At 33.0% G+C, this 16,624-nt stretch overlaps 1 protein-coding gene across 4 annotated transcripts in view; it reads right to left on the bottom strand.

The window, feature by feature from the left end:
- The window catches only part of LOC145284441 (phagosome assembly factor 1-like), a 125,243-nt gene that overhangs the window by 38,822 nt on the left and 69,797 nt on the right, over positions 1 to 16,624 (bottom strand). For 2 of the 4 annotated variants that reach the window (XM_080133252.1, XM_080133251.1), the window contains exons 5-6: positions 10,190 to 10,269; positions 674 to 724 (exon numbers count right to left, since the gene is read on the bottom strand). In XM_080133252.1, coding sequence (XP_079989378.1) covers positions 674 to 724; positions 10,190 to 10,269 — 131 coding nt within the window. The remainder of the gene's footprint in view (positions 1 to 673; positions 725 to 10,189; positions 10,270 to 16,624) is intronic. The other 2 variants (XM_080133253.1, XM_080133254.1) reach the window with 1 other exon arrangement.

The following is a 16,624-nucleotide window of genomic DNA, read 5'->3' on the forward strand; positions in this document are numbered from 1 at the left end:
GTTGGTTTCTGCACAATCTTGTCATGTCACAGTACATAAAGATAAGTTGCTCATTGACAGCAGCAGCGACCGCTTGCAGCAAAAAGCTTATATCTCCTGTTCACTCAGTAAAAAAAAGAAAAAAAACAAAAAACAAACGAAGCTGTGAAATATATATTGAAAAAAAAACTTGTCATGAACAGCATAAATGAATTTGTGTTGATTTGGATTTTGTTAAGACAGCAATCTGGCTTTGTACCCATGCTTCTGTGCATGTGGGGTAGTAGGAACACTGCTACACAGGACATGAAAAGCAGGCCGTGCAAGAATATTGGTGCCTTGCAGAGCAAAGAATGTTATCAACAATAGACACGATACTCTTTCCACAGCTGTTCTGTGCAAGACTCTTCAATGTTTAACCATAGGAATAAAAAGCTGTATTCTCAAATCATTAGCTCAGAGATCCTACATTTAAAAACAATATTTTGCATGAAGTAATGTTTCATCTGCATGCATTTATCTTTAAACTGAATAATAGAAACCGATAATGAAATTGAAGTTTCGCACATTTAATAAATTGTTGCATTTTTTCCCCTTAAACTATTTCTGATTAAAAAAAAAAAAAATATATAAAAATATAATCGATTTAATTAGATCAGATGAAAAAAAATATAACTTAGCAGAAAAACCTGACCTGGTCGAGAGAAATGGATGTCATTTTCGGATTCAGTGATGCAAAATTGTCCTAAAGCAATTGAAAAAAGACAATTTACAAACATTTTTTTGTAACTGTATTATTAATTAAACCAAATTATCATAAAACTACTTGTTAAGGTAAGGTTTTAATTTTCATAGAATTATTGGATACTTTCAACCACTTTTGAACCTTAATACATGAGCAGTGTAAAAATTTCAAAGCCAGTTTAAATAACTTTCTATTTGATATTCACTTTCAAATATCAAAAGTTCAAATAATTCATCCTCACTTGTCTATCAAGAAACTAGTTGGTTGGTTGTTTTACGGCATATCAACCCTTTTCAGGTTATTTAATGCCGAATCCAAAGATTTAAGAAAAATTTTTTAATAGAACATACTTGTTTTCTTCAAGTCGGTTTCTATTTAACCGATAATTGGGACCCTTACACGTACTACCACTCCGGATAAGAGTGGACCTGGGAGCAATGGTAATTAAAGGGTGGATCCACACTCCCCAAAGCCTGCAAACTGAGGCCTCACCATCGGTCATAGTTTAAGGTCATATCTAGGACTTTAAAAACAAAGCATTGTGCTGGATTTAATTTTGTAATAAAAAAATTTTACACTTTAAGTAAAAGTTATATAAACATAAGAAAAATCCCTATGCATATCAATCTACTTTCCAACGATGTTAAGTCTCATCAGGGGGAGATAATTAACATTATCGAAACTTGCAGATTTTATCATCTAAAGATTCATTTAATAAAAATTTCATGAAAATATGATTAGGATTTATTTAATGAAATCACTGAGAGACAAGGAAAACCGAATGCCAGGTAAAATATCACCTACATCGTAGAACAAAAAAATTATAGAATTATTAAAGTGTAAATTCCCAAGACGACACTTTTAGAGTATATTGTAAAAGCAGACGTGCAAGGATCTATTGTTAAAAAAGGAAACAAATTCATTCCCAGTTCCCGAGTCAGTATTTCAACTTTACATAATAATGCACAATGAGAAACAATGGATGAAATATTCTCATTAAACATTCAAAAGAATGTTTTTAACAAGTTGTGCATCTCAAATAAAAGTCATAAAAACTCAACATTGTTAACAAAAACGTGTAACACCTTAATTTTGGTAGCAACTGGTTGAGAGGACACTAGCCTCTAGAGATTGAAGCTTCTGGTCACAATAAGCGAGTGTGCATCATGGTGCGTAAATTTTATCATCTAAAGATTCACTTAATAAAAATTTCTTGAAAATAGGATTTATTTAATGAGAGACAAGGAAATAAACGAATGCCAGGTAAAATATCTACATGGTAGAAAAAAAAAAAAAAAAAAGTTCTTATTGAATTGTTAAATTGTAAATTCCTAAGACGACACTTGTAGAGTATATTGTAAAAAAAGGAAACAAATTCATTCCCAGTTCCCGAGTCAGTATTTCAACTTTACATAATAATGCACAATGAGAAACAATGGATGAAATATTCTCATTAAACATTCAAAAGAATGTTTTTAACAAGTTGTGCATACTTCACAATATTTCAAGCTACGGTATAACTGGAAATGTTTTCTCAATCATTAAATCATTTCTCTCCGATAGGTTCATAAGAGTAGTGGTTGATGGGCAGAAATCAGAGGCCCACAGTATTAATGCTGGAGTCCCTCAGGGGTCCAACTCTCTTCCTGATCTACATCAATGATCTCCCAAAACACATTTAAATCATTCGTTGACATGACCATCTATGGCAACACATCAAAGGCTGTAAATGACAAAGTTCTCTAATTCTCTCTCCTCTGATCTTGAGCACGTGGTACAATGGGGGGGGGGCTGGTCACTTTTAATGCATCCAAAACCAAGCTTCTATCTTTACATCATCAACGCTCTGATCCCCATCTGGCATCAATTGTAATGGATGGCTCTCGTCTTGGAGAGGCTCCATGTTTTGACAAGCTTCTGGGTTTGACATTTACTCCTGATCTAAAATGGAACACTTACATCAAATCTGTTGCCATGGACGCTGGGAAAATGGTGGGATTCTTCTACCGCTCCAGAAGATATCTCACTACTGATGCAATTCTCTATCTATATAAAAGCCAAGTACGTCCAAGGATGGAGTACTGCTGCCACATCTGGGCAGGAGCTGCTAAAAACAGCCTATCCTGCCTTGACACAGTACAAAATAGATTTTGTGGTTTAGTGGGGGATGCTCTTTTCTCTTCCCTGCAACCTCTCTCCCACAGAAGAGATGTTGCAAGCCTGTCTTTGTTTTATCACTATTTCCATGGCAGGTGCTCGTCTGAGCTCCAATCTCTTGGCCCCCCCCCCCTCGCCAATCTTTTACGAGAAACACCCATCTGGCTGAAATTACTATCAATTTTTCCCACTCTTTATTTGTGCCTAAATCCAAACGTAGATTCCATGAGCAAAGCTTCTTTCTTAGAATTGCACACCAGTGAAACTCTGCCGCTTGCCTGTTTCCCACCTGACTACAACTTGGACGTCTTCAAGTCCAACATAAACTCCTGACAAACCGCCCCCTTAAGACACTATCAAAACCCCCAATACTAATGATTACTATACACGCAATAACTCTTATCCTTGAGTGGCCTTCGGGCCTTGATAAGTGGTGACCCCCATGTAAAAAAAAAGTTAGTCATAAAAACTCAACATTAACAAAAACATGTGACACCTTAATTTTGGTAGCAACTGGTTGAGAGGACACTAGCCTCTAGAGATTGAAGCTTCTGGTCACAATAAGCGAGTGTGCATCATGGTGCATAAATTTTGTGAATATTTAACCATGAATTGATGGAGGACTTGTTCAACAATTTGTTATCGCTGATTTTAACACCTGAAGTAAAGTCCCTTTTGGACTTGAGAAGACTGATGCGAACCAACAAGTCAAGAAGACTCAAGTTCGTGAATCATTCTTTTGATAAAAAACACTAACCATGTTAATACTAAGTGAACCAAGTTTTGCTTTCTCCACTTAAAAAAAAAAAATTCCTTTCGAACCGGGGATAGATATCAACATGACCATTGATGTATGTTAGGGACAACCATTGTAAGCAATCGTAATATGCCCATTTTACAAGACTAATTGAATGCGTTCTGAATGCATAACTCTTCTTCTCCCTCAACGTACACTTCTTGAGCAAGCCAACAAGCAGCAAAATCCCACCCCTTCACTGTTGGGGGTTCCTAGATTCAGAAAGTCTACTCTAATAACTTCCTTTGAACTGCTAGATTTTGGAATTCCCTCCCAGTTTCCTGCCTTCACGACTGTACTAATATAAGTTTAAATGTCATGCGAACATACATCTTGCTACTCCACATAATCCCCTGTACACAGGGTTCCAATTCTTAGCCCTCACGTCCAAGTATGTCTTGTTTGGGGTGAAAAAGAGTATAAAAAAATTCAAACAGTTAAAAAGGGTTTTTTCTATATGATGGCAAATCAACTTTTGGGTTTTTTTTATTGTAATTTATTTTTCCCCCCTCGATTATATGGATTGCTTTCTTTGCCATATCAAACGGCGGCTTACAGTTTATTTGGCATTTCTTTTTTGAACTTATATTGCAAAGACTCCATTTAAATCTTTAATTTTTGTTTTTCTTAATGTTTTATAAATAAATTTTTATAAAATATGGCACTTACAATCAGGTTCTTACAAATTTATTATGAATTTAAGAGAAAAAATTACAGGTTTGTAATTTTTGGAAAATGTCAGGTAAAATTAATTCCTTGAGGATACTGGTTTAACATCAAATTTATGACTCTTTAAGAAAATAGAAATCAAAATCATGTGACTAATCATGATGCTTATAATCCGGATTTCAATTTAGCTCAAAATCCATGATTTTTATTCTAAAAATGTCTAAAATTTAAGGCTTATGCTTAAAGGGTATTAAAGAAATTAAAATTAAGGGAATCTTGATTGGTATCAAATGACTATGGATCAAATTTTAAGCAAATCTAAAATTTCAAATGGTAGATAAAATCCAGATTTCCACTAAAATCTTTAAGAAAAAAAAAAAAAAATTATTAATGGATGTCTAATAAGTATTAAAATTCACAAAAATCAGACGTATTTGAATTTTCAAACAGCTTCCACTTCCTTTGTATAAAACTAGATTGAACTAAATATAGTCCACATTTGGACCCTTTACACCTAACAGCTTCGATCCAAAATTCATAATTAGATAGTGAATCCTGTACATGGAAATATATAATCAACCTAACTTATATAAATAGAGATATTTGAATGATAATGATTGCATGATAGTGAAGCATTCTACAGATGAACTTGGCCTTTTTTCAATTGTAGCCATTTTGTGAGTCATCAAACCGAGTTGTTTTATGATTTTAGGGTGTTGCAAGATTTCTGGCATAATACAAAGTTATACCCAGATTTGAATAATTATATTTAGAACCATGGGTGATAAAAACGAAGCAGATAACAGAATCTCTTTATAAAATACTAAATCTCCCTGAATTCTTCAATCAATTTTTTGTCTTGACATGAGAAAACTACTCGATTATTACAAATTGTTCTTTTTTTAATTGGAATTCTTTACAATTCAAAGATACTCTTTTCTCTCTATGATAGTTATTTCGCTTGCCGTCCTTGTTTGGATTATTTTTCTATTACAGGAATAATCTGCATTCAGGACTCAGTTTTACATTTCTAAAGGTCTTTCTACAGATTTTTAAACAAATTAAAACTGTAGGCCTTTTTTTTTTTTTTTTACCCATTATGGTCACTGCTCATTAAGGCACATAGGCCATTCAAGGATTAATGGGTACCAGGATAGAAATTTGATTTTAGAGGACAGCTCAACAATGGACTTAAAAACGACCATGTTATAGTCATCTGGGAAGCAGCTCCATATTTTGTTCCACAGACAAGCATTTCTAGAGAAAAAACTCTTATGATGGAATTTTCGATTAGATTTAAGTACAAATAGAGAGCAAGGGTAATAGCTGATAGTTGCAGCTAGACGAGTGTTTGCTGCAAAAGACTTACAGGAGCAACTAGAGAGTGAAGTTCAGTCGAGCACCTACCATGAAAATAACGATAGAACAGAGAGGCTTAAGTCTCTTCTATGAGAAAGAAGCAGCAGAGAGAAGAAAAGAACATTGCCCACCAAATTCGGAAGTCTGTTTTGTACCTTGTTGGGGCAGGAAAGGTGACTCCAACCAGCTCTTCCCTAGATGTGGCAACAGTACTCCATCTTATGACATATTTGGCTCTTATACAGGTAGAAGATTGGGTTTGTATTACTGTACACAGATTCGAAAAAGTTGTCTAAAAACAAATGTATAACAAATAAATGTTATCAAAGGCAAGATAAGTTACTTTTCTACCTAACTGGATATGTTTTCAGTGTTTTTATTCAATGTAACATGTTTATTCAGCTCGAAAAACAGTGTTTACAGATGTATTGGAAAATTCAAGATGGCGCCTCACTCCCTCTTTAACACGGTAAGTTTGGGAAAAGGTGTTATAAATAAAAAACTAGACAAAATACTATTAAAAACCCACCGAATATATGTCAACCTATGTCACGGTAACATATTGAGAGTTTTAACAGTATTTTATCCAGTTTTTTTATTTATAACATCTTTTCCCAAACTTACTGTGTTAAAGAGAGAGTCAGACGCTATCTTGAATGTTCCAATACATGAGTAAACACTATGGTTTTCGAGCTGAATAAACATGTTACATTGAATAAAAACGCGAAAAATTTATCCAGTTAGGTAGAAAAGTAACTTATCTTGCCTTTGATAACATTTGTTATATATTTATTTTTTGACAACTTTTTCGAATCTATGTGTACAGTAATACAAACCCGAAGATTGCTTTGGGAGTGAAATTTCAGGTCTCTTCATGTTTACCGTATCTAAATTCGTTACTATAAATTATAGCTTTTTTTTTTTTTTTTTTTTTTTTTTTTTTACTTCAGGGGTCTCTTCAGGTAGCCGTAGTACATGATTAAATATTTAACAATGTGCGACCCTTTTCGATAGCAAAATCGTGTTGCATATTCTGCAGAAAGCTGTGCGAGAAAGTCAACTGTTTGGTCATCATCTGCTGACAGTTCTCAAATGTTGATCTATAATTGCATTTGAAGCTGTGCAGCGGTTGCAATTCAAATAGGAAATTATATTGAAAATCAGTTCTTGTCCAGAATTCTCCCTATTAACAAAAAAAAAAAAAAAAAAAAAAAAAAAAAAAAAAAAAAAAAAAAAACCAAAAAACAAACTGATCTACATACCCATAACAAAATGAAAATATATTTAAAAAATCACGTAACTTTATCAAATAGTTTTATTTTTATAATTATTTTTACGTGATTAATGGGAATTCATAGGCATTACAAGAAATCTAACAAGTATGAATTATTGTTGAGTTATTTCCCTTGAAATTTTTGTTTCAAAATGGCAAATGAGAATCACTCATAAAATTTGATTTTCTTTAAAAATACTTCATCGATTTAAATGATTTTTGGAATGTGATATTTTTTTAATTTTATTTTTTTAAATCGCCACAAGTATGTACATTATACAATTTTTCTTTGTTAATACAAGGGGAATTCTGGACAAAAACTTAGAATTTTAACACTTTATGGATTCTTACAGAAAAGGCATGGAATAATCTTTTCAATATTAAGCTATAAAAAGAACTAAATGAAAACGTCATAAGCAGAGTTTCTTTCCTAAAACTGGAACAATACCATATGGCTGCTTCCCAGCTGATTAGATTTGAAAATGACCGTGTTATGTGAATAAGTTTCTGTTGAGTTTTCCTCTTAAATAATCGAGCCCTACCAAAGTGCCACCATTACTGATCATATTGTCTCATTTAACCAACACTTAAAGTTTATCTTAGAGTGGCTTCTGGGCGTTAAGTCGTGACCAAGTAAGAAAAAATTTGTAAGGCAGACTGGGCTCTAACTGTTCCATCCAAAATAAGGATGATCATTGCAGTATTGTGTAGAGTTTTATCACCATTTTGAAAATTGGCTGAGTGTTGCAAACAGAAGTAGTTGGCTCATTGAGTAGTGACGTCTAGTTATAAAGGTGGTCGCAGTGGTGATGCAGTAGCCAAAGTTTCCTCTCTTGCTTCATAGCTGCAAGAATATAACAAAAACAATCCGCGCGTGTGTGGTTCCCCTCTTGTGCTGCATGAGAAATAACGACAAAAAAAAAAAAAAAAAAAGTGAAGAAATGATGAATGCGAGAAGTGTGAAGGGCCAACGTTGCCTTCACATTTTCGCCAAGTTTCAGAAAAATCTTATGGATGGAGCAAAAGTTATGGGGTAAAAAGCGTCTTTTTTTTTTTTTGCAATTTCAGGGCATTTGTGACCCCTTTTGAATGCCGAATCCCAGTGAAAACTGGGAAACGATGCAGTTTCACACCTCAAGACATGTATATTTGAATTCAGCACCATGGAAAACTATATAGGTATACATATCAAGTTCTTGAGTAATATGAACAAAGAGCTCCAAAAAGGCATGTGTTTTTAGTCCTAAAAGTCCAAGAGGGATTTTTTTTTTTTTTTTTTTTTTTTTACATAGGCATCACCACATTATCAAGGCCAAGAGGCCACTCAAGGATAAGGGTTAAAGAGTGTACAGTAGAAATTGGACATTATAGTAATCATTAGTAATGAAAATTTGGTAAAGTTGATAACTTATATGGAACGGCTCATCAAGAACTTATTTACTTAGACTTGAAGACAACCATATTGTAGTCAGCCGGAAAGCAGGAAAACGGAAGACAATTCCACAGGCGTGCAGTTCTAAGAAAAAAGCTTTGTTCATGGAATCTACGTTTAGGTTTAGGCACAGATAAAGAGTGGGGGGAATTATTGATAGTGTTTACAGCTAGACGAGTGTTTCTTGTGAAAGTTTGGTGAGGGGGGACCATAGATTGAAGCTCAGTCGAACACTTTCCATGAAAATAACGATACATCAGAGACAAACTCGCAACATCTCTTCTGTGAGATAAAGGTTGCAAGGAAGAGAAAAGGACATCTCCGACGAGGCTACGAAGTCTATTTTGAACTCTATCAAGGCAGGCCAAGTCCTTTCTAGCAGCTCCTGCCCAGATGTGGCAACAGTACTCCATCCTTGGACGTACCTGGCTCTTATATAGATAGAGAATAGCATCAGCAGTGAGATATCTACCGGATCGATATAGGCGAAAAGTGTAATTTTTGACCTCTTTTGAGCCCCTGGGGATGCTGAATCCCAATGTAAATGGATAACTGTGCAGTTTCAGGCCTTAATATGTATATTTGAGTTGACCACCGTGAAAAACCACTATAGTCAAAGTTTTTGTTAAGAAATATGAAAAAAAGAGCCACAAAAAGAGGCGTTTTTAGCACTGAAAATTCCCAGGGGCACGAACCAGAATTTTGCCAAGGTCACCCATACTGGATTTATATTAAGAACAATGGGCTCCACATTTTGGCCAAGTTTCAGAAAATCTAATGGATGGATCAAAAGTTATGGGGCAAAAGGTTTCATTTTTGGCCATTTTGGGACATTGACCTGGGGGCACAACAGGAATTTTTGTAGAAAAAAATATTTTTTACTGTGCACATCTATTTAATGAAATAAAATTTGTGGCAAAATTTTAGGAAAACTAATGGACGGTTATCTGGCAATAGTCCAGTCTAACGGACGCATGGACACCACTGAAAATATGGGTCCCTCTCCGATAAATCGGGGAGGGGGACAAAATTGCTAATAACATCTTTGCTCACTGGTCTCACACTATTTAACGGTTTCTTTTATGTGAGCCTTTCCTTGCCTGCTTTTTAGAGTGGCAAACAAAAAAAGTTTGAGAGATAAAAATTTAAAAAAAAAAAAAAAAAAATTGTCTCAAAGTCAGCTCACAGACCTAAGAGAAACACTCTTCACCAGATTTTATTCTAATTTGGTTCTTGTATAGAATTCCCCCTACATAAAAACAAATGTAAAGAAACATCTGTATGGTGTATGTGCCTATGATCAAACAAAATTATCAAATTCCAAAAATAACGTAAATGGATTAAGTAGTTTTATTTTTAAATAAAATAAAATTTCATGAATATCCAAAGAGTGACAGTCTTGCCCACCACTTTGGAAAAAAAAAATTTGAAGAAAGGGAAATAACTCAATTCATACTCATTAGATTTATATTGTAATGTTTACGAAATACCATTAATTGATTAAAAATAATTTTCTTCATAAAAATAAAACTACTTCATCAATGTATATGATTTTTGGAATATGAAAATTTTATTTTGTCATGGGTACATATATCATACAAATGTTTGTTTTTAATATCGGGGGGGGGGGGGATTCTAAACAAACTAATTCTAATTTTTAACTTCTAGTAGAATTTTCCACTTAACTTATAACTTACGTGGAAAATTCCATTATTAACACTATTTTTGCATATCCTACATAGGAGGAAAATTTGCAAAATATTAAAAAAGTATTATTACCTCCAGGATGAGTTGCTCCAAATGACTGGTCAATTTGTTCAATGGTTGGTTGAACTTGTGGTGAATTGAAATGGACGCCACTGCATAGAAAAATCGAACAAAGAAAATAATTAAAATGAGAAAATTATGAAGTTCAACAACAAAAAAGAAATAAGAGTTTTAAGTACAGAGTTTAAGACTCATGACTTTCTTTCAAATTATCCATTTTAAATTGATTGGAAAGTTCTCATCTTGTTAGGTGCTACAGGCACTCATTTTTTTTATCAATTTAAAATTTATAAAAATTGAACAAATCTGCAGATTTTTTTAATAGTGTAATCATTTTAAATTTTGAATTTAAAAAGATTTTTGAATTTTGTTCATAAGATTCACTACTGGACAAGAAAATGATAAATTATAGTATTTAACTTAATATTTAATCGCTTATATAAAGGTTTTCTACAAAATTTTAATTTATATATTTAAATAACAGTGAACCGATTAATCGGCAGGTAATCTAATCGGTCATTTTGCCGATTAATCAACAAATAATTATTTTTCTCTTTCCTATTAAATTTAGATCATTTCATCACTGACAAGTGACTCAGCTTTGACACTAACATAGTAACTGCTAATTTAACTTTAGTGTCTGGCCACTATTATGGCTTTTTATCTTTATAAAAAAATTACAAAATACAATTTCTAATTCTTAAACGAATATAATTAAACAGATAAAGAAATTACAAACCAACTACAAAGTACAAATTATAATTCATTAAGTGAATAATTATAAGCTTAAGTTCTGCACCTGCTGCTGCTCAACTTCCCCTTCTATTCTAGCTGCCTGTCTCCTCTGCTCTCAGTCTTTAAAGTTGAATATTTTGAAGTTGTAACGTAGAAACATTAGACTCTTTATTCCCATGACACAGCCTGTCTCTCCTAGGTTCATACATAACCACTTCTACTAAAGAGCCTCTCACCCTCCAAGATGAAGGTGGTGCGGTTAAATATTTTGAAGCCCGGCAATGGGTAAGGTCTCCTGTGTCTTCCACCACTGAAATGGATCATCACCTCTTGAGAGTAGCTGTAAAGCTACATAATGGTCAAGTTCTTTTGTACATTTATACATAAAGGATTTACTCCTTTTGAGTTTAGATTGTGATTCTTGTATTTCTGTTGTCGTCTCCAGGTTTAACTCTGTTTCTACCTGCTCTAAGTTTTGATTTGTTACTGTAGGCTTATTCAAAGCTAATTCATCAAATAGGCTTTAAAGAGATACAATTTTACTTTCACTTTGATCTTCTTGACCTTCAAGTGTATCCTGCCGATTCTGCTTCATTATCAGTAGAAAGATATACAATTCAATTCTTAGTGAGTTTCATGTCATTCTTTTGTAATATAAATGCGAGTCTTGGATCTAGCACAGTAGATACAAGTTTTTATCATTTAGATAAGATGAACATCTTGTTTTCATTGAATTATTCAGTAGTAAGGATTCCACTAAAGTCAAATATCCGAATTAGATTGGACAGCTTTTGAAAGAAATAACCTCAAAGCTAAAATTGTAGCTATTATATTGATATGATTAAAGTTTTGGGAGTTGTTACTTTGGTGATTTTTTGGACAAGTCCTTAATGGTAAGTTGTTAAGGTAGGAATTTTATAGCGTCGCAAATTCTTGTATAGAAAAAAAAAAACAACAAACAAAATCTTATTAAAACATGCAGTTCGTGAGAATCATTCTACTTCACATATATGCCACGAAACAGTCCTTTCTGATTAATACTTTTTCTGGGCATTTAATGTAAAGCAGAACAGTCCGCACAAACTGAAAATAAATCATTTGTAAACAATCGCAGTGTTAACTTGAATAAAGCCAATACAAAAATAAAATGAGGCTGTTAAAACATAAAAATAGTATTTGTGCAGAGAACCTTTTTGGAAACCCATCTCTTAACATGTGGAGGAGAGAGTTTTTCTAAAAAAGTCTGTACTTTCACCTAACAATTTAAATACAAAAGTGGTTTGTGCCACAAGCATTGAAGAACTGGAGTTTTGTGTGTTTGACTGAGAAAGGGGTCGAGGGAATCACCTCAAATAGATGAATGTAATTAGTGCCAAGTGAAAAATTCAGAATCGCAAAGAAATACCAATTGTCTAAACAACTATCATTGATAACATGCTGTTCTTTTATTAAAATTAAATTGATATTTAACATGTATATTTAATTACATCACCATGATAAACAAATTGAAAAATTCAACATAAAATTACATTTTCTTGAGGATACTATTGAAGCACATGGTGTAAATAGCTGACATTTGCATACAGCATTTTACAATATTGATTAGGCATGCAAAATTCCAGATCTTTTAATAGTTTTTTTTTAATACATGATTTTGAAATTAGTATATGTTTATGATATTTGGTACTTTATTTCCACCACCAAAATTGAACATAGCATTTTTATCGACTTATAATTAAGTTGCAGCTGGAATCGTTTTTAAAAAATAGGCATAATCCTTGTGTATAGAATTATATTGAATGTTCATATTTAATGTCATTTAATTCAGTTTTATTTGATGATACTTTAAAAATTGTCCATCAGTGCAATTTTGCTATTATAAATGATGCAATGTTCACGTTTCACACCTCAAAAATGAAGACTGAAATTAAATTAAAAGCAGTTGTACTTTTACTATGTACTCTTATATTAGGAGTGATGAAAGCATTTTTTGTGACATTTTTACTGGTTACTTTTTTGCCAGTTGGTTTCAAAGTTGCTATGCTGTAATTTACACATGTTTCATCAGTGGAAAAAAGATGTAGAATCCAATTCTAAATGTTTTCTATGCCAATCTTTTAAAATTAATATTTGAATCATGGGTCCAGGAAAGTAGGCATACACAAGTTTTTATTATTTAGATAGGATGAAATTCCAGTTTCCATTGATAACCTGAATTGTTCAATAATGGTAAGAATTCCACTAGAGGCAAATGCTAGAATTAGACTGGACAGCTTTTGACAAATAACCTCAGAGCTAAATTTGTAGGTATTATTGATATGGTTGATGTTCTGTAACTTGCTTCTTTATTGATTTCTTCAAATGGACTCAAGAACTTGATATTTTTTTCAAACAAATCCCCATTGATAAGCTGTTATGGTAGGAATCTTAACAGCACACATTACAAAAGCTTTTCATTAATTTATTTTCAGCATATATGTTGAATTCCACCATGTGGTCACATCTTGACTGTTTTTCCAAATTATGCTGATCCTGTATTTCAGTTAATTTACTAATTGCTAATAGAAAGCGAGAAACTGTATTTCTGTTAGATGTAATGGTTGTCTTGACAGCCTGAGTTACAATGTATGATAGTTATTTGAAATCACATTCTGACATTAGCAACTATATTTGTTACTGAATCCCACAAGACTAAAAAAAATTTTATTGAAGATTTTATACTCATTCAGAACATTGTGCAATTCTTCACTTATTGTTGCATCTGTGTGTACCAGAGAATGGAACCACTCTAAGCACAACTCTGCACGGTTCAAAATCATTTTAAAACCAATGACCTGTCAAACTCAGAAAGAGAGCATTATCTGTTGTAGATCTCCAAATGTCTAGTTCATGAAATGTTAATTTCAGCAAGAAACAGTTGAATTTTTGTTTTACTTTTGTAAATATATCAAATTATTTTGCAGTGAAGTAAATTTTTGATGGAATGCTGTAATTTGAACAAAGTTTTGCAACAAGCCTATTAAATCCGATGTCATATTACAGAATATAGTTTAATATCAACAGCAATCATTTCTCTTATCAGATAATGGATCTCTTGGGACCTGTGATTATTAATATCCCAAATTTTCTTTTTGGTTGATATTGATTCTATAGTAGTTTGGGGTTTCACTGGAGGATCCTAGTTGCTGCCACTTGTTCCTGGAATGCCTGTTCATGAATATTCATTGTGCTTTCTTTTCTTATTTGCAACTGTTTCTTTTGGACGAACCTTTCTAAGATGGTTTAACATTAGTCATTGTAAATGTTTTTGCTAATTTGCCACCTTTTGATGTGATGGTTTGACATAACTTGCAAGCAGCTGTATTCTTATTCTTGGGATTGACATAAAAATTCTTCCAGCAGAACTAGTTGCCATAATAGTTGAACATTATCTGCTCAGTCTATCGTCCAAAATACAAGAACAGAAGTTTGGTTCCCATGAGTTTTGGTGAATAACAAGCAAGGTTCTAAGCAAATCTGAGTCCTCTATCCCAACCATCATCAACAGGCCTGAGGTGATTTTGTCAGCATCTGCCAAAGCCAAGAACTTTGCATCAATGTGATCAGGACCACCTGCCTCTCGAATTTCCTCGCAAAACTGAAAATAATCTAAGTGACATCCACACGTCTGAATGTTATCACACTCATCACGAACCTTGATGCCAGCAAAGTAACTGGTCCTGACAATATTCCAATCATAGTACTCAAAAAGCTGCAACTGCAACTAGCACCTTTTTCTGCAAAGCTGTGCAATCAATGCCTAAAAGAGAAATGCTTCCCAACACCTTAGAAAACATCTGCTCAATATTTAAAAATATTGGAGATTGATCTTCTACATCTCATTACAGACTGATCATTAATATTCCCAACTTTCTTTTTGGCCAATACTGATTCTATAGTAGTTTGGTGTTTTGCTGGAGGCTCAATTGCTGCCACTTGTTCCTGGAATGTCTGTCCCTGAATATTCATTGTGTTTCCTTAATTTGCAACTTTTGCTTCTTTCGAATGAACCTTTTTAAGATTGCTTAACACATTAGTCATTGTAAAACTTTTTGCTAAATTTGCCACCCTTTGATGTGATGGTTTGACATAACTTGTAAGCAGCTGTATTCTTATTCTTGGGATTGACATCAAAATGCTTCCAGCAGAAACTTGTCATAATGGTTGAAGGTTGTTAATATTTAGATAATTTTTTTTTTTTTTTTTTTTTTTTTTACATAATTACTTATATTACTAATTAGATATCAGACATATCTCAATAAAATATACATTATCTAAACCAGAAAATTTAAATATATAATAGTAGCAAGAGTCCAAAAATGAGAAACCAGAGTATGACTGATGAAGGATGCTTCATTTTCGGTTTGACAGCATTGCAATTTACTGTACAATTCCTCAACATGAAAACTGAAAGATGAAATAATTTTCTTTGACAAATGATTTCAAGTACAAAATAATGTTAATTCAATAAGACGAGAAAGAAATCAAATTTTCCATGTTTACATGTATTTGCTTCAAATTTAGTGCAGTTGTAAAAGTCTACATGTTAACATGCTTGTTATTTGATATGGTGTAGATGATGCAGGTCTCTCCGATAAATTTTCACTGATAATCAAAAAGAGCAAGTTAACTGGTCTTCCTTTCCAATTAGTATCATTTGACAAAATTTGCTGATAAATTGGTATTAGAAAACCATATTAATTGGCTGATTAATCGGTAATCAGCCAATTCCTATATTTAATAGTTTTTTTTAAATTTATTAAATTTTGAATTTAAATTGCTCTTATAAATGGCAATAAACACGCACTAAAAACAAAAACTACATTGAAACGTGGTGAAACAACTATGAATATAACAATCTGCAAAAACATGAATCTACAAATTATGAAGCCTCATTTCAAAAATTTTTAAAAATCGATACATATATCAGTCGGTACAGTCGACAATGGAAGACCAGATAAGAACACAAAATTGGATTTATAAAACCATAAAATCCAACCTTGATCGCCTTTCGAGACTTGTGGCGCAATGGATGGAAGCACTGAGGTTCTAGGGTTTTAGATGAGCATTGTCTGAAGATAGCGGTTTCAATCCTACTCGAAGCAGGACAGAGGATTAGTTGGCCAAAATGTGGTGAGACAACTACGGAAGACAGTAATTACTGGAGATATAGTTACAAGACTTCGCATTCCTATCCTGTTATGGTTAACCATCTGAAGAAGGCCAGAGGAGGAGTTAGCTGACACATGGTGAAACAACTCTGAAGTCGAAAACAGTTCGCACAAAAATGAATGCACAAATTATGAAGCCTCATCTCAAAGGATTAAAAAGAAAAAAAAAAAAAATACAAGATTGCTATATATTTTTTGTATGATTATTTGTAAAAAAAAAAAAAACTCATTGAATGTAAATTTCATAGCTAAAACTAAAAAGTAAAGAGGCTGTTCAACAGTTTTGACAATCTTTCACGTTTGTTCATTCTTTCTGTCATCTTCCAGATATTACTTAACGAATGACCAGACATAACTTTTTTGTTCACTTTAAGTAGTTTTTATTTCCGTATCAGTTTAGATGTATTCTGCCCATTGTGATGAACTCACTTCCTCCGCCTGCACACAGGCAAAGCATCATTTTTAATAACTTTATTTTTGATTTCTACTCTTTTTGAAATTT

This window comes from Euprymna scolopes, chromosome 9, assembly GCF_053919585.1.
Source record: "Euprymna scolopes isolate OS-2025 chromosome 9, ASM5391958v1, whole genome shotgun sequence".
Classification (NCBI taxonomy): Eukaryota; Metazoa; Mollusca; class Cephalopoda; order Sepiida; family Sepiolidae; genus Euprymna; species Euprymna scolopes.